Below are 17,190 nucleotides of genomic sequence, written 5' to 3'. Positions count from 1 at the left end.
TTTACTGCCAATGATCGTCTATGGAGATTGCATGGCTGTGTGCTCAATTTTATACACCTGTCAACAACGGATGTGGCTGAAATAGCCAAATCCACTAATTTGAAGGGGTGTCCACATACTTTTGTATATATAGTGTATTTGCTACTGCTCGACCCAAAAGAATTCAGCCGACTAAATGGGGTCAGCTCTAGAAATATCTCATTTACATAAGTATTCACAAACCTTTGATATGACAATCCAAACTGAGCTCAGGAGCATTCAATTTCCTTTGATCCTCCTTGATATGTCATAACAACTTGATTGGAGTCCACCTGATTGGAGGCCAATTCACTTGTTTGGACATGATTTAGAAAGGATGATTTAGAAAGGAACACACCTGTCTATATAAGGTCCCACAATTCACAGTGCATATCAGAGCAGAAACTATACCATGAAGTCCAAGGAACTGTCCGTAGATCTCTGAGATAGAATTGTGATGAGGCATATATATCTGGGGAAGGGTATCAAACAATTTCTACAGTGTTTAAAGTTTCCAAGAGCACAGTGGTCTCCATCATTGGGAAATTGAAAAAATATGGAACACCCATACTCATACAAACCAAATTGAGCAACCGGGCAAGAAGGACCTTGGTCAGTGAGGTGACCAAGAATCCAATGAACTACAGAGTTCCTTTGCTGAGATGGGAGAACCTGCCAGAAGGACAACAGTCTCTACAGCACTCTGGGCTTAATGGGAGAGTGGCCAGACGGAATCCACTCCTGAGAAAAAGGCACATGATAGCACGCCTGGAGTTTGCAAAAAGGCACGTGAAAGACTCTGAAAGCATAAGGCAAACAATTCAGTGGTCGGATGAGACAAAAATGTAGCGCTATGTCTAAAGAAGGCACAGCTCATCACCCATCTAACACCATCCCTACCGTGAAGCATGGTGGTGGTAGCATCATGCTATGGGGATGATTTTGAGCAGCAGGGACTCAGAGACTGGTAAGGATAGAGGGAACAATGAATGGAACCAAATACAGGCAAATCCTTGATGAGAACAAACGATCTTAGACTGGGGTGAAGATTTACATTCCAACAGGACAATGACCCAAAGCATACAGACAAAGCAACCCTGGAATGGTTTCAGAACAAGAATGTGAAAGTCCTTGAGTGGCTCAGCCAAAGCCCTGACTTGAATCCCATCGAAAATATGTGGAAAGACTTGAAAATTGCGGTTTGCCACTGCTCCCCATCTAACTTAATATGGCTTTGCCTTGGTGACAGCTTTGCACACTCTTGGCATTCTCTCAACCAGCTTCACCTGGAATACTTTTCCAACAGTCTTGAAGGAGTTCCCACATATGCTGAGTACTTGTTGGCTGCTTTTCCAACTCATCCCAAACCATCTCAATTGGGTTGAGGCCGGGTGATTGTGGAGGCCAGGTCATCTGATGCAGCACTCCATCACTCTCCTTCTTGGTCAAATAGCTCTTACACAGCCTGGAGGTGTGTTGGGTCATTGTCCTGTTGAAAAACAAATGATAGTGGAACTAAGCGCAAACCAGATGAGATAGCGTATCGCTGCAGAATGATGTGGTAGCCATGCTGGTTAAGTGTGCCTTGAATTTTAAATAAATCAGACAGTGTCACCAGCAAAGCACCATCACACCTCCTACTCCATGCTTCATGATGGGAACCACACGTGAAGATTATCCGTTTACCTACTCTGCGTCTCACAAAGACACGGCGGTTGGAACCAAAAATCTCAAATTTGGACTCATAAGACCAAGGGACAGATTCCCACCGGTCTAATGTCCATTGCTCGTGTTTCTTGGCCCAAGCGAGTCTCTTCTTCTTATTGGTATCCTTTAGTAGTGGTTTCTTTGAAGGCCTGATTCACGCAGTCTCCTCTGAACAGTTGATGTTGAGATGTGTCTGTTACTTGAACTCTATGAAGCATTTATTTGGGCATTAAGAAGGAAATAAATACCCCAAATTAACTTTTAACAAGGCACACCTGTTAATTGAAATGCATTCAAGGTGACTACCTCATGAAGCTGGTTGAGAGAATGCCAAGAGTGTGCAAAGCTGTCATCAAGGCAAATGGTGGCTACTTTGAAGAATCTGAAACATAAAATATATATATTTAGATTTGTTTAACCCTTTTTTGGTTACTACATGATTTCATATGTGTTATTTCATAGTTTTGATGTCTTCACTATTATTCTACAATGTAGAAAATAGTTAAAATAAAGAAAAACCCTTGAATGAGTAAGTGTTTCCAAACTTTTGACTGGTACTGTATGTTTTTACTTTGTCATTGTGGGGTATTGTGTGTAGGTGGGTGAGAGCACTTTAAAAATAAAAATAAATACATTTTGAATTCAGGCTGGAACACAACAAAATGTTGAATAAGTCAAGGGGTATGAATCCTTTCTGAAGGCACTGTATGTCTCTTGCTATCTGAATCTGTCTGTTATTCATCTGAATAACATATCACCAGAGAGCTGTTGTACTGCAGAGGTGTGTGTGTGTGTGTGTGTGTGTGTGTGTGTGTGTGTGTGTGTGTGTGTGTGTGTGTGTGTGTGTGTGTGTGTGTGTGTGTGTGTGTGTGTGTGTGTGTGTGTGTGTGTGTGTGTGTGTGTGTGTGTGTGTGTGTGTGTGTGTGTGTGAATCAGACCAATGTTTTGACCAGTGGATGCTCCCATCTCTCTACCCCCTCCAGACACGCTCTACAGTTTTGTGATCACAGAGACAGAAGAACTACCACCCACACAAACTAACGCCTGTAGCTAGTGCTCTTCACTTCAATTAGAGAGAAGATCTAATGGATATGTCTGTGTGAATCAACAAACATTAATGAATTGAGATGGATAAATAGAAAACAAACATGGCTATCTGTTAACATTGTGGATTTGTGTTCATAAAACCAACATTGATGTCCATTCATTTTATCCAGACCTTAGTGCATTTGTGGTGTCTCTAATTCAATATGTTGCTTTCACAATTGTTTAGTAAATTCATACTAAATAAAAGAAAATCCATAATTTAACAGTAAAACAATAGCCCACTTGTTTACAGCCCACTGTGTTAGTTCAGTAGAATATACAGTATTATGCATTCAAGGAACAAATCATGATTAAGAAGAGAGACAATTGAACTGTCTGTGTGTTTGGTTAATTTGGTCAGATTTGAGACAGGCTACTGATTGATTGCAGATGAATGAATTCCTCACTCTGCTCACAATAGGTATTCAGTGTTGCTGCCTGTCTCTTTGTGTTGTGTTTTCTGGGTGTCATTGGCTGGTTCTTTCTGTAACAGAGGAAGCTCATATTGTGCTTGGAAGTGTGTGAAAGGGGGCATGCCATGACTGCCAGTCAGGGGGAGAAGGAGCTAAATGCCCAGATCAACAGGACATTTTAGTGTGTGTGTGTGTGTGTGTGTGTGTGTGTGTGTGTGTGTGTGTGTGTGTGTGTGTGTGTGTGTGTGTGTGTGTGGTATGGGGGATGGTGATGGATGGGGGTTGAATAATGATGAGATGATGATAGGCCCGGGCCTCATCCGTACCCCTGTTTCCCATGGCCCCTGGGACGGGTTGGTACAACAGTCTGGCACGGCCTCTCAGAGAACAGACCTGCGCTTGTCTAGGGAAGCCATGTTTGTAACATCTCAGTCGATGCTCAGCTGATGATAATGATGATATGCCGCTGTTTGATCCAGGGCATTGCTCTGTCACCTCCAACCACCCCATGAATACAAATTCAATGTACATCCTGTTTTCTTTTTCCTGCTGATACCCTTCACACCACCTGTTCACACGTAACCATTCACACCTTAGATATTCAATGACTTCATGAATAGCTTCATTTAGAGACCAGGTATATTCATTCTCTCATACAATTCATGTGCCATAGTGTTCAATGCAATACCTCCTTGACCTTGACGGTTTAAAGCTCAAATATGCAACATTGAATGCTCTGCTTACATTTACATTTAACATTTAAGTCATTTAGCAGACGCTCTTATCCAGAGCGACTTACAAATTGGTGCATTCACCTTATGACATCCAGTGGAACAGCCACTTTACAATAGTGCATCTAAATCTTTTAAGGGGGGGGGGGGGGTCAGAAGGATTACTTTATCCTATCCTAGGTATTCCTTGAAGAGGTGGGGTTTCAGGTGTCTCCGGAAGGTGGTGATTGACTCCGCTGTCCTGGCGTCGTGAGGGAGTTTGTTCCACCATTGGGGTGCCAGAGCAGCGAACAGTTTTGACTGGGCTGAGCGGGAACTGTACTTCCTCAGTGGTAGGGAGGCGAGCAGGCCAGAGGTGGATGAACGCAGTGCCCTTGTTTGGGTGTAGGGCCTGATCAGAGCCTGAAGGTACTGAGGTGCCGTTCCCCTCACAGCTCCGTAGGCAAGCACCATGGTCTTGTAGCGGATGCGAGCTTCAACTGGAAGCCAGTGGAGAGAGCGGAGGAGCGGGGTGACGTGAGAGAACTTGGGAAGGTTGAACACCAGACGGGCTGCGGCGTTCTGGATGAGTTGTAGGGGTTTAATGGCACAGGCAGGGAGCCCAGCCAACAGCGAGTTGCAGTAATCCAGACGGGAGATGACAAGTGCCTGGATTAGGACCTGCGCCGCTTCCTGTGTGAGGCAGGGTCGTACTCTGCGGATGTTGTAGAGCATGAACCTACAGGAACGGGCCACCGCCTTGATGTTAGTTGAGAACGACAGGGTGTTGTCCAGGATCACGCCAAGGTTCTTAGCGCTCTGGGAGGAGGACACAATGGAGTTGTCAACCGTGATGGCGAGATCATGGAACGGGCAGTCCTTCCCCGGGAGGAAGAGCAGCTCCGTCTTGCCGAGGTTCAGCTTGAGGTGGTGGTCCGTCATCCACACTGATATGTCTGCCAGACATGCAGAGATGCGATTCGCCACCTGGTCATCAGAAGGGGGAAAGGAGAAGATTAATTGTGTGTCGTCTGCATAGCAATGATAGGAGAGACCATGTGAGGTTATGACAGAGCCAAGTGACTTGGTGTATAGCGAGAATAGGAGAGGGCCTAGAACAGAGCCCTGGGGGACACCAGTGGTGAGAGCACGTGGTGAGGAGACAGATTCTCGCCACGCCACCTGGTAGGAGCGACCTGTCAGGTAGGACGCAATCCAAGCGTGGGCCGCGCCGGAGATGCCCAACTCGGAGAGGGTGGAGAGGAGGATCTGATGGTTCACAGTATCGAAGGCAGCCGATAGGTCTAGGAGGATGAGAGCAGAGGAGAGAGAGTTAGCTTTAGCAGTGCGGAGCGCCTCCGTGATACAGAGAAGAGCAGTCTCAGTTGAATGACTAGTCTTGAAACCTGACTGATTTGGATCAAGAAGGTCATTCTGAGAGAGATAGCGGGAGAGCTGGCCAAGGACGGCACGTTCGAGAGTTTTGGAGAGAAAAGAAAGAAGGGATACTGGTCTGTAGTTGTTGACATCGGAGGGATCGAGTGTAGGTTTTTTCAGCAGGGGTGCAACTCTCGCTCTCTTGAAGACGGAAGGGACGTAGCCAGCGGTCAAGGATGAGTTGATGAGCGAGGTGAGGTAAGGGAGAAGGTCTCCGGAAATGGTCTGGAGAAGAGAGGAGGGGATAGGGTCAAGCGGGCAGGTTGTTGGGCGGCCGGCCGTCACAAGACGCGAGATTTCATCTGGAGAGAGAGGGGAGAAAGAGGTCAGAGCACAGGGTAGGGCAGTGTGAGCAGAACCAGCGGTGTCGTTTGACTTAGCAAACGAGGATCGGATGTCGTCGACCTTCTTTTCAAAATGGTTGACGAAGTCATCTGCAGAGAGGGAGGAGGGGGGAGGAGGGGGAGGAGGATTCAGGAGGGAGGAGAAGGTGGCAAAGAGCTTCCTAGGGTTAGAGGCAGATGCTTGGAATTTAGAGTGGTAGAAAGTGGCTTTAGCAGCAGAGACAGAAGAGGAAAATGTAGAGAGGAGGGAGTGAAAGGATGCCAGGTCCGCAGGGAGGCGAGTTTTCCTCCATTTCCGCTCGGCTGCCCGGAGCCCTGTTCTGTGAGCTCGCAATGAGTCGTCGAGCCACGGAGCAGGAGGGGAGGACCGAGCCGGCCTGGAGGATAGGGGACATAAAGAGTCAAAGGATGCAGAAAGGGAGGAGAGGAGGGTTGAGGAGGCAGAATCAGGAGATAGGTTGGAGAAGGTTTGAGCAGAGGGAAGAGATGATAGGATGGAAGAGGAGAGAGTAGCGGGGGAGAGAGAGCGAAGGTTGGGACGGCGCGATACCATCCGAGTAGGGGCAGTGTGGGAAGTGATGGATGAGAGCGAGAGGGAAAAGGATACAAGGTAGTGGTCGGAGACTTGGAGGGGAGTTGCAATGAGGTTAGTGGAAGAACAGCATCTAGTAAAGATGAGGTCAAGCGTATTGCCTGCCTTGTGAGTAGGGGGGGAAGGTGAGAGGGTGAGGTCAAAAGAGGAGAGGAGTGGAAAGAAGGAGGCAGAGAGGAATGAGTCAAAGGTAGACGTGGGGAGGTTAAAGTCACCCAGAACTGTGAGAGGTGAGCCGTCCTCAGGAAAGGAGCTTATCAGGGCATCAAGCTCATTGATGAACTCTCCAAGGGAACCTGGAGGGCGATAAATGATAAGGATGTTAAGCTTGAAAGGGCTGGTAACTGTGACAGCATGGAATTCAAAGGAGGCGATAGACAGATGGGTAAGGGGAGAAAGGGAGAAAGACCACTTGGGAGAGATGAGGATCCCGGTGCCGCCACCCCGCTGACCAGAAGCTCTCGGGGTGTGCGAGAACACGTGGGCAGACGAGGAGAGAGCAGTAGGAGTAGCAGTGTTATCTGTGGTGATCCATGTTTCCGTCAGTGCCAAGAAGTCGAGGGACTGGAGGGAAGCATAGGCTGAGATGAACTCTGCCTTGTTGGCCGCAGATCGGCAGTTCCAGAGGCTGCCGGAGACCTGGGACTCCACGTGGGTGGTGCGCGCTGGGACCACCAGGTTAGGGTGGCCGCGGCCACGCGGTGTGAAGCGTTTGTCTGGTCTGTGCAGAGAGGAGAGAACAGGGATAGACAGACACATAGTTGACAGGCTACAGAAGAGGCTACGCTAATGCAAAGGAGATTGGAATGACAATTGAACTACACGTCTCGAATGTTCAGAAAGTTAAGCTTGCGTTGCAGAAATCTTATTGACCAAAATTATTAAAATGATACAGTACTGCGGAAGTGGGCTAGCTAGCAGTGGCTGCGTTGTTGACTTTGTTTGAGAGTGTCGCTGGCTAGGTAACCTCGGTAGCTAGCTATGTAACCTCGGTAACTGGCTCGTTAATTAGTATAAACTACACAATTGTCTTAGATACAAGGACAGCAAAGACAACTATGTAGCTAGCTAACACTACACTAATCAATCGTTCCGTTGATCCGTTGAATGTAATAGTTTCTACAGTGTTGCTATTCGGTGGCTAGCTGGCTAGCGAGCAGTGTTGACTACGTTACGTTACGTTAAAAGGACGAAAAATAGCTGGCTAGCTAACCGAATTAGTCTAAACTACGCAGTTATCTTAGAAACAAAGACAGCAAAGACAACTATGTAGCTAGCTAACACTACACTAATCGAGTCGTTCCTTTGAATGTAATAGTTACTACAGTGTTGCTGTTCGGTGGCTAGCTGGCTAGGTAGCAGTGTTGACTACGTTACGTTAAAAGAACGAAGAATAGCTGGCTAGCTACGCAATTATCTTTGATACAAAGACGGCTAAGTAGCTAGCTAAGATTAAACAAATCAAACCGTTGTACTGTAATGAAATGAAATGAGAATGTGAAAATGTGATACTACCTGAGGAGCGAAGCGGAATGCGTAACCAGACGTAACCTACTAGACCCCAGGCTGAGTGGAGTGAGGGGTTGTTATTGTGTCTCTGTACTAGACCCCAGGCTGAGTGGAGTGAGGGGTTGTTATTGTGTCTCTGTGCTTCTTCCGTAGAGGATTTTATTCCCTGAACAACTCAGCACTTGTAGCCTCTGCCTATTCTGATTACAGCATGGGTGTACACTCGTGCAGTTGTGGATAATATTGTGGCCACTCCCCATCGACCGGTCTGTCCAATGAGGGTCCTTGCTGCAGGCTGCCATTTGCAGTTTCAATAGTACCATAGTGTTGCCTGGCAACCAGAACTGGCACATTTCGGGGTGGATCTATGTAGATGGCAGCAGCTGTAATTCACTTCAGAAGAGAGTGAGAGAGAGAGAACGTGAAGGTACAGAATTTGAGGGAGAAGAGAGTTTAATGTCAGAGAGGAGGAAAAGGGGGAGAGTAACGGGGTCAGACACAGGGAGGGAGTGATAGAGGTAGAGGAGTCACCATCTCTTGCGTTCATCGAGAAAGTTTGCTTCTGCGACCAAAGAGGAGGAGGAGAGGGAGGAGAAAAAAGAGGCCCATTGCTAAGCCTGATTGAGACAGTGTCTATCAGAGCAGAGAGACATGTGTGATGTATGAAGGATTAGTCCTCAGTGCTTCTGTACTCCCACAGACTCCAGTATCTTCTGGAGCGGTGGATCTATAGCCATGCCTCCCCACAGACTCCCAGCCTGACACACGCTCTGGAGGGACGGGAACAGAGGACAGCCTGAGTGACCTGGATACGAGCTGAGCAGAGCTGATGCAGTCTACAGTGTACAAGTTATTTTAAGTAGATCCTGACTTCAACTTGGTCTGAGTTGATCAAAACAGATCCAAATAGATTTTGGTCTGGATACTGATCTAAGACTGGTTTAGATGCACCTGGTTCTCATCTGGTTTGGTGTTTGTTGACACACACGTCCAGAACGGTTTTAACCTGGGGAGTTCCATAGAAGCGCTGTAGTGCTCCAGAGAAGTTTACCAGGACCAGGACAGTGTGCCAGAAGAGGAGGATCAATGTCTGGATTCACACATTGAACACCTGGGCAATGTTCAATACCTGTGGTGCCATGATGTTTACTGGATCTGCTAACATGAACATACAACACCTGGCACCATGGACTAACCAGCGCTGTCTCCTTATCATGGCCCCCTGTTGATCTTCTGCAGGAGAACATAGGAGCAGAAAAATGTGGAAATTTAAGGCATTCTGTATGGATTATTGGCATGTGTTGTGTCTACATCCTCACAATACTTTTCATAAGAGGTAAGTTGACTTTACACTAGATATTTTGCGATTTGTTCTGCAGGTTGATCATCTGATGATTTATCACTCCAGTGTTAATCTGCTAAATTGTAAGTATTCGCTCCTATGGCCTATTTATTGCCTACCTTCTCATGCCTTTTGCACACAATGTATATAGACTCTTTTTTTTCTTCTACTGTGTTATTGACTTGTTTATTGTTTACTCCATGTGTAACTCTGTGTTGTTGTCTGTTCACACTGCTATGCTTTATCTTGGCCAGGTCGCAGTTGTAAATGAGAACTTGTTCTCAACTAGCCTACCTGGTTAAATAAAGGTGAAATAATCTTATTTTTTAAAGGATGAAACACTTGTAATTAAGTTGTGCCTGTGGCTCATGGATCTTTCTTCCTGCTCATATTTGAACACTCCAAATTTGAATAAAAAAAACCTCTGGAATTAATTGGTGTAGATGTATTATAGACAGAAACTAAGAAGAACACACAGAGCAGTGTTTAGGCATAGTGCTAACAGTAAGTGTGATTGTGTGAGACATTACTCTGGGGTGTGAGCAAGCTGGACAACAATCGATTTTCCCTGAGAGAAACAAGACACTTGGTTGGGTCACTTGGTCTCTTGGTAATGCTTGTCTACTTAATGTTGTCTACTGTAATGGGATTGGAGCTGATAAGTGCTTAGGAAGAGAGAAGAGGAAGGGTGACTGGACTCTACATCCACTCATCCATCGTGGTGTTCACCTTTCACCTAGTGCAGGATCTATGCAGGGTTGAGTCTACTGCTCCCATCGGAGCAGGTAGTGAATCTGTGTTTATGAGCCTACACGTTACAGGTAGTGAATCTGTCTTTATGAGCCTACACGTTACAGGTAGTGAATCTGTCTTTATGAGCCTACACGTTACAGTTAGTGAATCTGTCTTTATGAGCCTACACGTTACAGATAGTGAATCTGTCTTTATGAGCCTACACGTTACAGGTAGTGAATCTGTGTTTATGAGCCTACATGTTACAGGTAGTGAATCTGTGTTTATGAGCCTACACGTTACAGGTAGTGAATCTGTGTTTATGAGCCTACACGTTACAGGTAGTGAATCTGTCTTTATGAGCCTACACGTTACAGGTAGTGAATCTGTCTTTATGAGCCTACACGTTACAGGTAGTGAATCTGTCTTTATGAGCCTACACGTTACAGATAGTGAATCTGTCTTTATGAGCCTACACGTTACAGGTAGTGAATCTGTGTTTATGAGCCTACATGTTACAGGTAGTGAATCTGTGTTTATGAGCCTACACGTTACAGGTAGTGAATCTGTCTTTATGAGCCTACACGTTACAGGTAGTGAATCTGTGTTTATGAGCCTACACGTTACAGGTAGTGAATCTGTGTTTATGAGCCTACACATTACAGGTAGTGAATCTGTCTTTATGAGCCTACACGTTACAGGTAGTGAATCTGTGTTTATGAGCCTACATGTTACAGGTAGTGAATCTGTCTTTATGAGTCTACACGTTACAGGTAGTGAATCTGTCTTTATGAGCCTACACGTTACAGGTAGTGAATCTGTGTTTATGAGCCTACATGTTACAGGTAGTGAATCTGTGTTTATGAGCCTACACGTTACAGGTAGTGAATCTGTCTTTATGAGCCTACACGTTACAGGTAGTGAATCTGTCTTTATGAGCCTACACGTTACAGGTAGTGAATCTGTGTTTATGATTCTACACGTTACAGGTAGTGAATCTGTGTTTATGAGCCTACACGTTACAGGTAGTGAATCTGTGTTTATGAGCCTACACGTTACAGGTAGTCAATCTGTCTTTATGAGCCTACACGTTACAGGTAGTGAATCTGTCTTTATGAGCCTACACGTTACAGGTAGTGAATCTGTGTTTATGAGCCTACATGTTACAGGTAGTGAATCTGTGTTTATGAGCCTACACGTTACAGGTAGTGAATCTGTGTTTATGAGCCTACACGTTACAGGTAGTGAATCTGTCTTTATGAGCCTACACGTTACAGGTAGTGAATCTGTCTTTATGAGCCTACACGTTACAGGTAGTGAATCTGTGTTTATGAGCCTACACGTTACAGGTAGTGAATCTGTCTTTATGAGCCTACACGTTACAGGTAATGAATCTGTCTTTATGAGCCTACACGTTACAGGTAATGAATCTGTCTTTATGAGCCTACACGTTACAGGTAGTGAATCTGTCTTTATGAGCCTACATGTTACAGGTAGTGAATCTGTCTTTATGAGCCTACACGTTACAGGTAATGAATCTGTCTTTATGAGCCTACACGTTACAGGTAATGAATCTGTCTTTATGAGCCTACACGTTACAGGTAGTGAATCTGTCTTTATGAGCCTACATGTTACAGGTAGTGAATCTGTCTTTATGAGCCTACACGTTACAGGTAGTGAATCTGTGTTTATGAGCCTACACGTTACAGGTAGTGAATCTGTCTTTATGAGCCTACACGTTACAGGTAGTGAATCTGTCTTTATGAGCCTACACGTTACAGGTAGTGAATCTGTGTTTATGAGCCTACACGTTACAGGTAGTGAATCTGTCTTTATGAGCCTACACGTTACAGGTAGTGAATCTGTCTTTATGAGCCTACACGTTACAGATAGTGAATCTGTCTTTATGAGCCTACACGTTACAGGTAGTGAATCTGTCTTTATGAGCCTACACGTTACAGGTAGTGAATCTGTGTTTATGGGCCTACACGTTACAGGTAGTGAATCTGTGTTTATGAGCCTACACGTTACAGGTAGTGAATCTGTCTTTATGAGCCTACACGTTACAGGTAGTGAATCTGTGTTTATGAGCCTACACGTTACAGGTAGTGAATCTGTGTTTATGAGCCTACACGTTACAGGTAGTGAATCTGTGTTTATGAGCCTACACGTTACAGGTAGTGAATCTGTCTTTATGAGCCTACACGTTACAGGTAGTGAATCTGTGTTTATGAGCCTACACGTTACAGGTAGTGAATCTGTCTTTATGAGCCTACACGTTACAGGTAGTGAATCTGTCTTTATGAGCCTACACGTTACAGGTAGTGAATCTGTCTTTATGAGCTTACACGTTACAGGTAGTGAATCTGTCTTTATGAGCCTACACGTTACAGGTAGTGAATCTGTCTTTATGAGCCTACACGTTACAGGTAGTGAATCTGTGTTTATGAGCCTACACGTTACAGGTAGTGAATCTGTCTTTATGAGCCTACACGTTACAGGTAGTGAATCTGTGTTTATGAGCCTACACGTTACAGGTAGTGAATCTGTGTTTATGAGCCTACACATTACATGTAGTGAATCTGTCTTTATGAGCCTACACGTTACAGGTAGTGAATCTGTGTTTATGAGCCTACATGTTACAGGTAGTGAATCTGTCTTTATGAGTCTACACGTTACAGGTAGTGAATCTGTCTTTATGAGCCTACATGTTACAGGTAGTGAATCTGTGTTTATGAGCCTACACGTTACAGGTAGTGAATCTGTCTTTATGAGCTTACACGTTACAGGTAGTGAATCTGTCTTTATGAGCCTACACGTTACAGGTAGTGAATCTGTCTTTATGAGCCTACACGTTACAGGTAGTGAGTCTGTGTTTATGAGCCTACACGTTACAGGTAGTGAATCTGTGTTTATGAGCCTACACGTTACAGGTTGTGAATCTGTCTTTATGAGCCTACACGTTACAGGTAGTGAATCTGTGTTTATGAGCCTACATGTTACAGGTAGTGAATCTGTGTTTATGAGCCTACACGTTACAGGTAGTCAATCTGTCTTTATGAGCCTACACGTTACAGGTAGTGAATCTGTCTTTATGAGCCTACACGTTACAGGTAGTGAATCTGTGTTTATGAGCCTACATGTTACAGGTAGTGAATCTGTGTTTATGAGCCTACATGTTACAGGTAGTGAATCTGTGTTTATGAGCCTACACGTTACAGGTAGTGAATCTGTCTTTATGAGCCTACACGTTACAGGTAATGAATCTGTCTTTATGAGCCTACACGTTACAGGTAATGAATCTGTCTTTATGAGCCTACACGTTACAGGTAGTGAATCTGTCTTTATGAGCCTACATGTTACAGGTAGTGAATCTGTCTTTATGAGCCTACACGTTACAGGTAGTGAATCTGTGTTTATGAGCCTACACGTTACAGGTAGTGAATCTGTCTTTATGAGCCTACACGTTACAGGTAGTGAATCTGTCTTTATGAGCCTACACGTTACAGGTAGTGAATCTGTGTTTATGAGCCTACATGTTACAGGTAGTGAATCTGTCTTTATGAGTCTACACGTTACAGGTAGTGAATCTGTCTTTATGAGCCTACATGTTACAGGTAGTGAATCTGTGTTTATGAGCCTACACGTTACAGGTAGTGAATCTGTCTTTATGAGCTTACACGTTACAGGTAGTGAATCTGTCTTTATGAGCCTACACGTTACAGGTAGTGAATCTGTCTTTATGAGCCTACACGTTACAGGTAGTGAATCTGTGTTTATGAGCCTACACGTTACAGGTAGTGAATCTGTGTTTATGAGCCTACACGTTACAGGTAGTGAATCTGTCTTTATGAGCCTACACGTTACAGGTAGTGAATCTGTGTTTATGAGCCTACATGTTACAGGTAGTGAATCTGTGTTTATGAGCCTACACGTTACAGGTAGTCAATCTGTCTTTATGAGCCTACACGTTACAGGTAGTGAATCTGTCTTTATGAGCCTACACGTTACAGGTAGTGAATCTGTGTTTATGAGCCTACATGTTACAGGTAGTGAATCTGTGTTTATGAGCCTACATGTTACAGGTAGTGAATCTGTGTTTATGAGCCTACACGTTACAGGTAGTGAATCTGTCTTTATGAGCCTACACGTTACAGGTAATGAATCTGTCTTTATGAGCCTACACGTTACAGGTAATGAATCTGTCTTTATGAGCCTACACGTTACAGGTAGTGAATCTGTCTTTATGAGCCTACATGTTACAGGTAGTGAATCTGTCTTTATGAGCCTACACGTTACAGGTAGTGAATCTGTGTTTATGAGCCTACACGTTACAGGTAGTGAATCTGTCTTTATGAGCCTACACGTTACAGGTAGTGAATCTGTCTTTATGAGCCTACACGTTACAGGTAGTGAATCTGTCTTTATGAGCCTACACGTTACAGGTAGTGAATCTGTGTTTATGAGCCTACACGTTACAGGTAGTGAATCTGTGTTTATGAGCCTACACGTTACAGGTAGTGAATCTGTCTTTATGAGCCTACACGTTACAGGTAATGAATCTGTCTTTATGAGCCTACACGTTACAGGTAGTGAATCTGTCTTTATGAGCCTACATGTTACAGGTAGTGAATCTGTCTTTATGAGCCTAGACGTTACAGGTAGTGAATCTGTCTTTATGAGCCTACATGTTACAGGTAGTGAATCTGTCTTTATGAGCCTACACGTTACAGGTAGTGAATCTGTGTTTATGGGCCTACACGTTACAGGTAGTGAATCTGTGTTTATGAGCCTACACGTTACAGGTAGTGAATCTGTCTTTATGAGCCTACACGTTACAGGTAGTGAATCTGTGTTTATGAGCCTACACGTTACAGGTAGTGAATCTGTGTTTATGAGCCTACACGTTACAGGTAGTGAATCTGTGTTTATGAGCCTACACGTTACAGGTAGTGAATCTGTCTTTATGAGCCTACACGTTACAGGTAGTGAATCTGTCTTTATGAGCCTACACGTTACAGGTAGTGAATCTGTGTTTATGAGCCTACATGTTACAGGTAGTGAATCTGTGTTTATGAGCCTACACGTTACAGATAGTGAATCTGTGTTTATGAGCCTACACGTTACAGGTAGTGAATCTGTCTTTATGAGCCTACACGTTACAGATAGTGAATCTGTGTTTATGAGCCTACACGTTACATGTAGTGAATCTGTCTTTATGAGCCTACACGTTACAGGTAGTGAATCTGTCTTTATGAGCCTACACGTTACAGGTAGTGAATCTGTCTTTATGAGCCTACATGTTACAGGTAGTGAATCTGTGTTCATGAGCCTACACGTTACAGGTAGTGAATCTGTCTTTATGAGCCTACACGTTACAGGTAGTGAATCTGTCTTTATGAGCCTACACGTTACAGGTAGTGAATCTGTGTTTATGAGCCTACACGTTACAGGTAGTGAATCTGTCTTTATGAGCCTACACGTTACAGTTAGTGAATCTGTCTTTATGAGCCTACATGTTACAGGTAGTGAATCTGTCTTTATGAGCCTACACGTTACAGGTAGTGAATCTGTCTTTATGAGCCTACACGTTACAGGTAGTGAATCTGTCTTTATGAGACTACACGTTACAGGTAGTGAATCTGTCTTTATGAGCCTACACGTTACAGGTAGTGAATCTGTGTTTATGAGCCTACACGTTACAGGTAGTGAATCTGTCTTTATGAGCCTACACGTTACAGGTAGTGAATCTGTCTTTATGAGCCTACATGTTACAGGTAGTGAATCTGTGTTTATGAGCCTACATGTTACAGGTAGTGAATCTGTCTTTATGAGCCTACACGTTACAGGTAGTGAATCTGTCTTTATGAGCCTACACATTACAGGTAGTGAATCTGTCTTTATGAGCCTACACGTTACAGGTAGTGAATCTGTGTTTATGGGCCTACACGTTACAGGTAGTGAATCTGTCTTTATGAGCCTACACGTTACAGGTAGTGAATCTGTGTTTATGAGCCTACACGTTACAGGTAGTGAATCTGTGTTTATGAGCCTACACGTTACAGGTAGTGAATCTGTCTTTATGAGCCTACACGTTACAGGTAGTGAATCTGTGTTTATGGGCCTACACGTTACAGGTAGTGAATCTGTCTTTATGAGCCTACACGTTACAGGTAGTGAATCTGTCTTTATGAGCCTACACGTTACAGGTAGTGAATCTGTCTTTATGAGCCTACATGTTACAGGTAGTGAATCTGTGTTTATGAGCCTACACGTTACAGGTAGTGAATCTGTCTTTATGAGCCTACACGTTACAGGTAGTGAATCTGTCTTTATGAGCCTACACGTTACAGGTAGTGAATCTGTCTTTATGAGCCTAAACGTTACAGGTAGTGAATCTGTCTTTATGAGCCTACACGTTACAGGTAGTGAATCTGTCTTTATGAGCCTACACGTTACAGGTAGTGAATCTGTCTTTATGAGCCTACATGTTACAGGTAGTGAATCTGTGTTTATGAGCCTACACGTTACAGGTAGTGAATCTGTGTTTATGAGCCTACACGTTACAGGTAGTGAATCTGTCTTTATGAGCCTACACGTTACAGGTAGTGAATCTGTCTTTATGAGCCTACACGTTACAGGTAGTGAATCTGTGTTTATGAGCCTACACGTTACAGGTAGTGAATCTGTCTTTATGAGCCTACACGTTACAGGTAGTGAATCTGTCTTTATGAGCCTACACGTTACAGGTAGTGAATCTGTCTTTATGGGCCTACACGTTACAGGTAGTGAATCTGTCTTTATGAGCCTACACGTTACAGGTAGTGAATCTGTGTTTATGGGCCTACACGTTACAGGTAGTGAATCTGTCTTTATGAGCCTACACGTTACAGGTAGTGAATCTGTCTTTATGAGCCTACACGTTACAGGTAGTGAATCTGTCTTCATGAGCCTACACGTTACAGGTAGTGAATCTGTCTTTATGGGCCTACACGTTACAGGTAGTGAATCTGTCTTTATGAGCCTACACGTTACAGGTAGTGAATCTGTCTTTATGAGCCTACACGTTACAGGTAGTGAATCTTTCTTTATGAGCCTACACGTTACAGGTAGTGAATCTGTCTTTATGGGCCTACACGTTACAGGTAGTGAATCTGTCTTTATGAGCCTACACGTTACAGGTAGTGAATCTGTCTTTATGAGCCTACACGTTACAGGTAGTGAATCTGTCTTTATGAGCCTACACGTTACAGGTAGTGAATCTGTCTTTATGAGCCTACACGTTACAGGTAGTGAATCT

General features: G+C 44.2%; 1 protein-coding gene across 5 annotated transcripts in view; it reads left to right on the top strand.

Moving 5' to 3' along the window:
• LOC139542811 (IQ motif and SEC7 domain-containing protein 1-like) overlaps window positions 1–17,190 on the top strand; it is a 263,640-nt gene that overhangs the window by 166,201 nt on the left and 80,249 nt on the right. Inside the window, exon 1 of one of the 5 annotated variants that reach the window (XM_071348666.1) lies at window positions 8,203–9,152. The exons of the other annotated variants lie outside the window; for them this stretch is intronic. Coding sequence (XP_071204767.1) covers window positions 9,076–9,152 — 77 coding nt within the window. The 5' untranslated portion in view covers window positions 8,203–9,075. Of the gene's footprint in view, window positions 1–8,202; window positions 9,153–17,190 lie in introns of those variants that run through there. 5 annotated transcript variants of the gene reach the window in all.

The sequence above is a fragment of the Salvelinus alpinus genome, chromosome 17 (genome assembly GCF_045679555.1).
Source record: "Salvelinus alpinus chromosome 17, SLU_Salpinus.1, whole genome shotgun sequence".
Lineage (NCBI taxonomy): Eukaryota > Metazoa > Chordata > Actinopteri > Salmoniformes > Salmonidae > Salvelinus > Salvelinus alpinus.
Note: the sequence above shows the minus strand (reverse complement) of the source record. Positions and strands in the feature narration are given on the sequence as shown.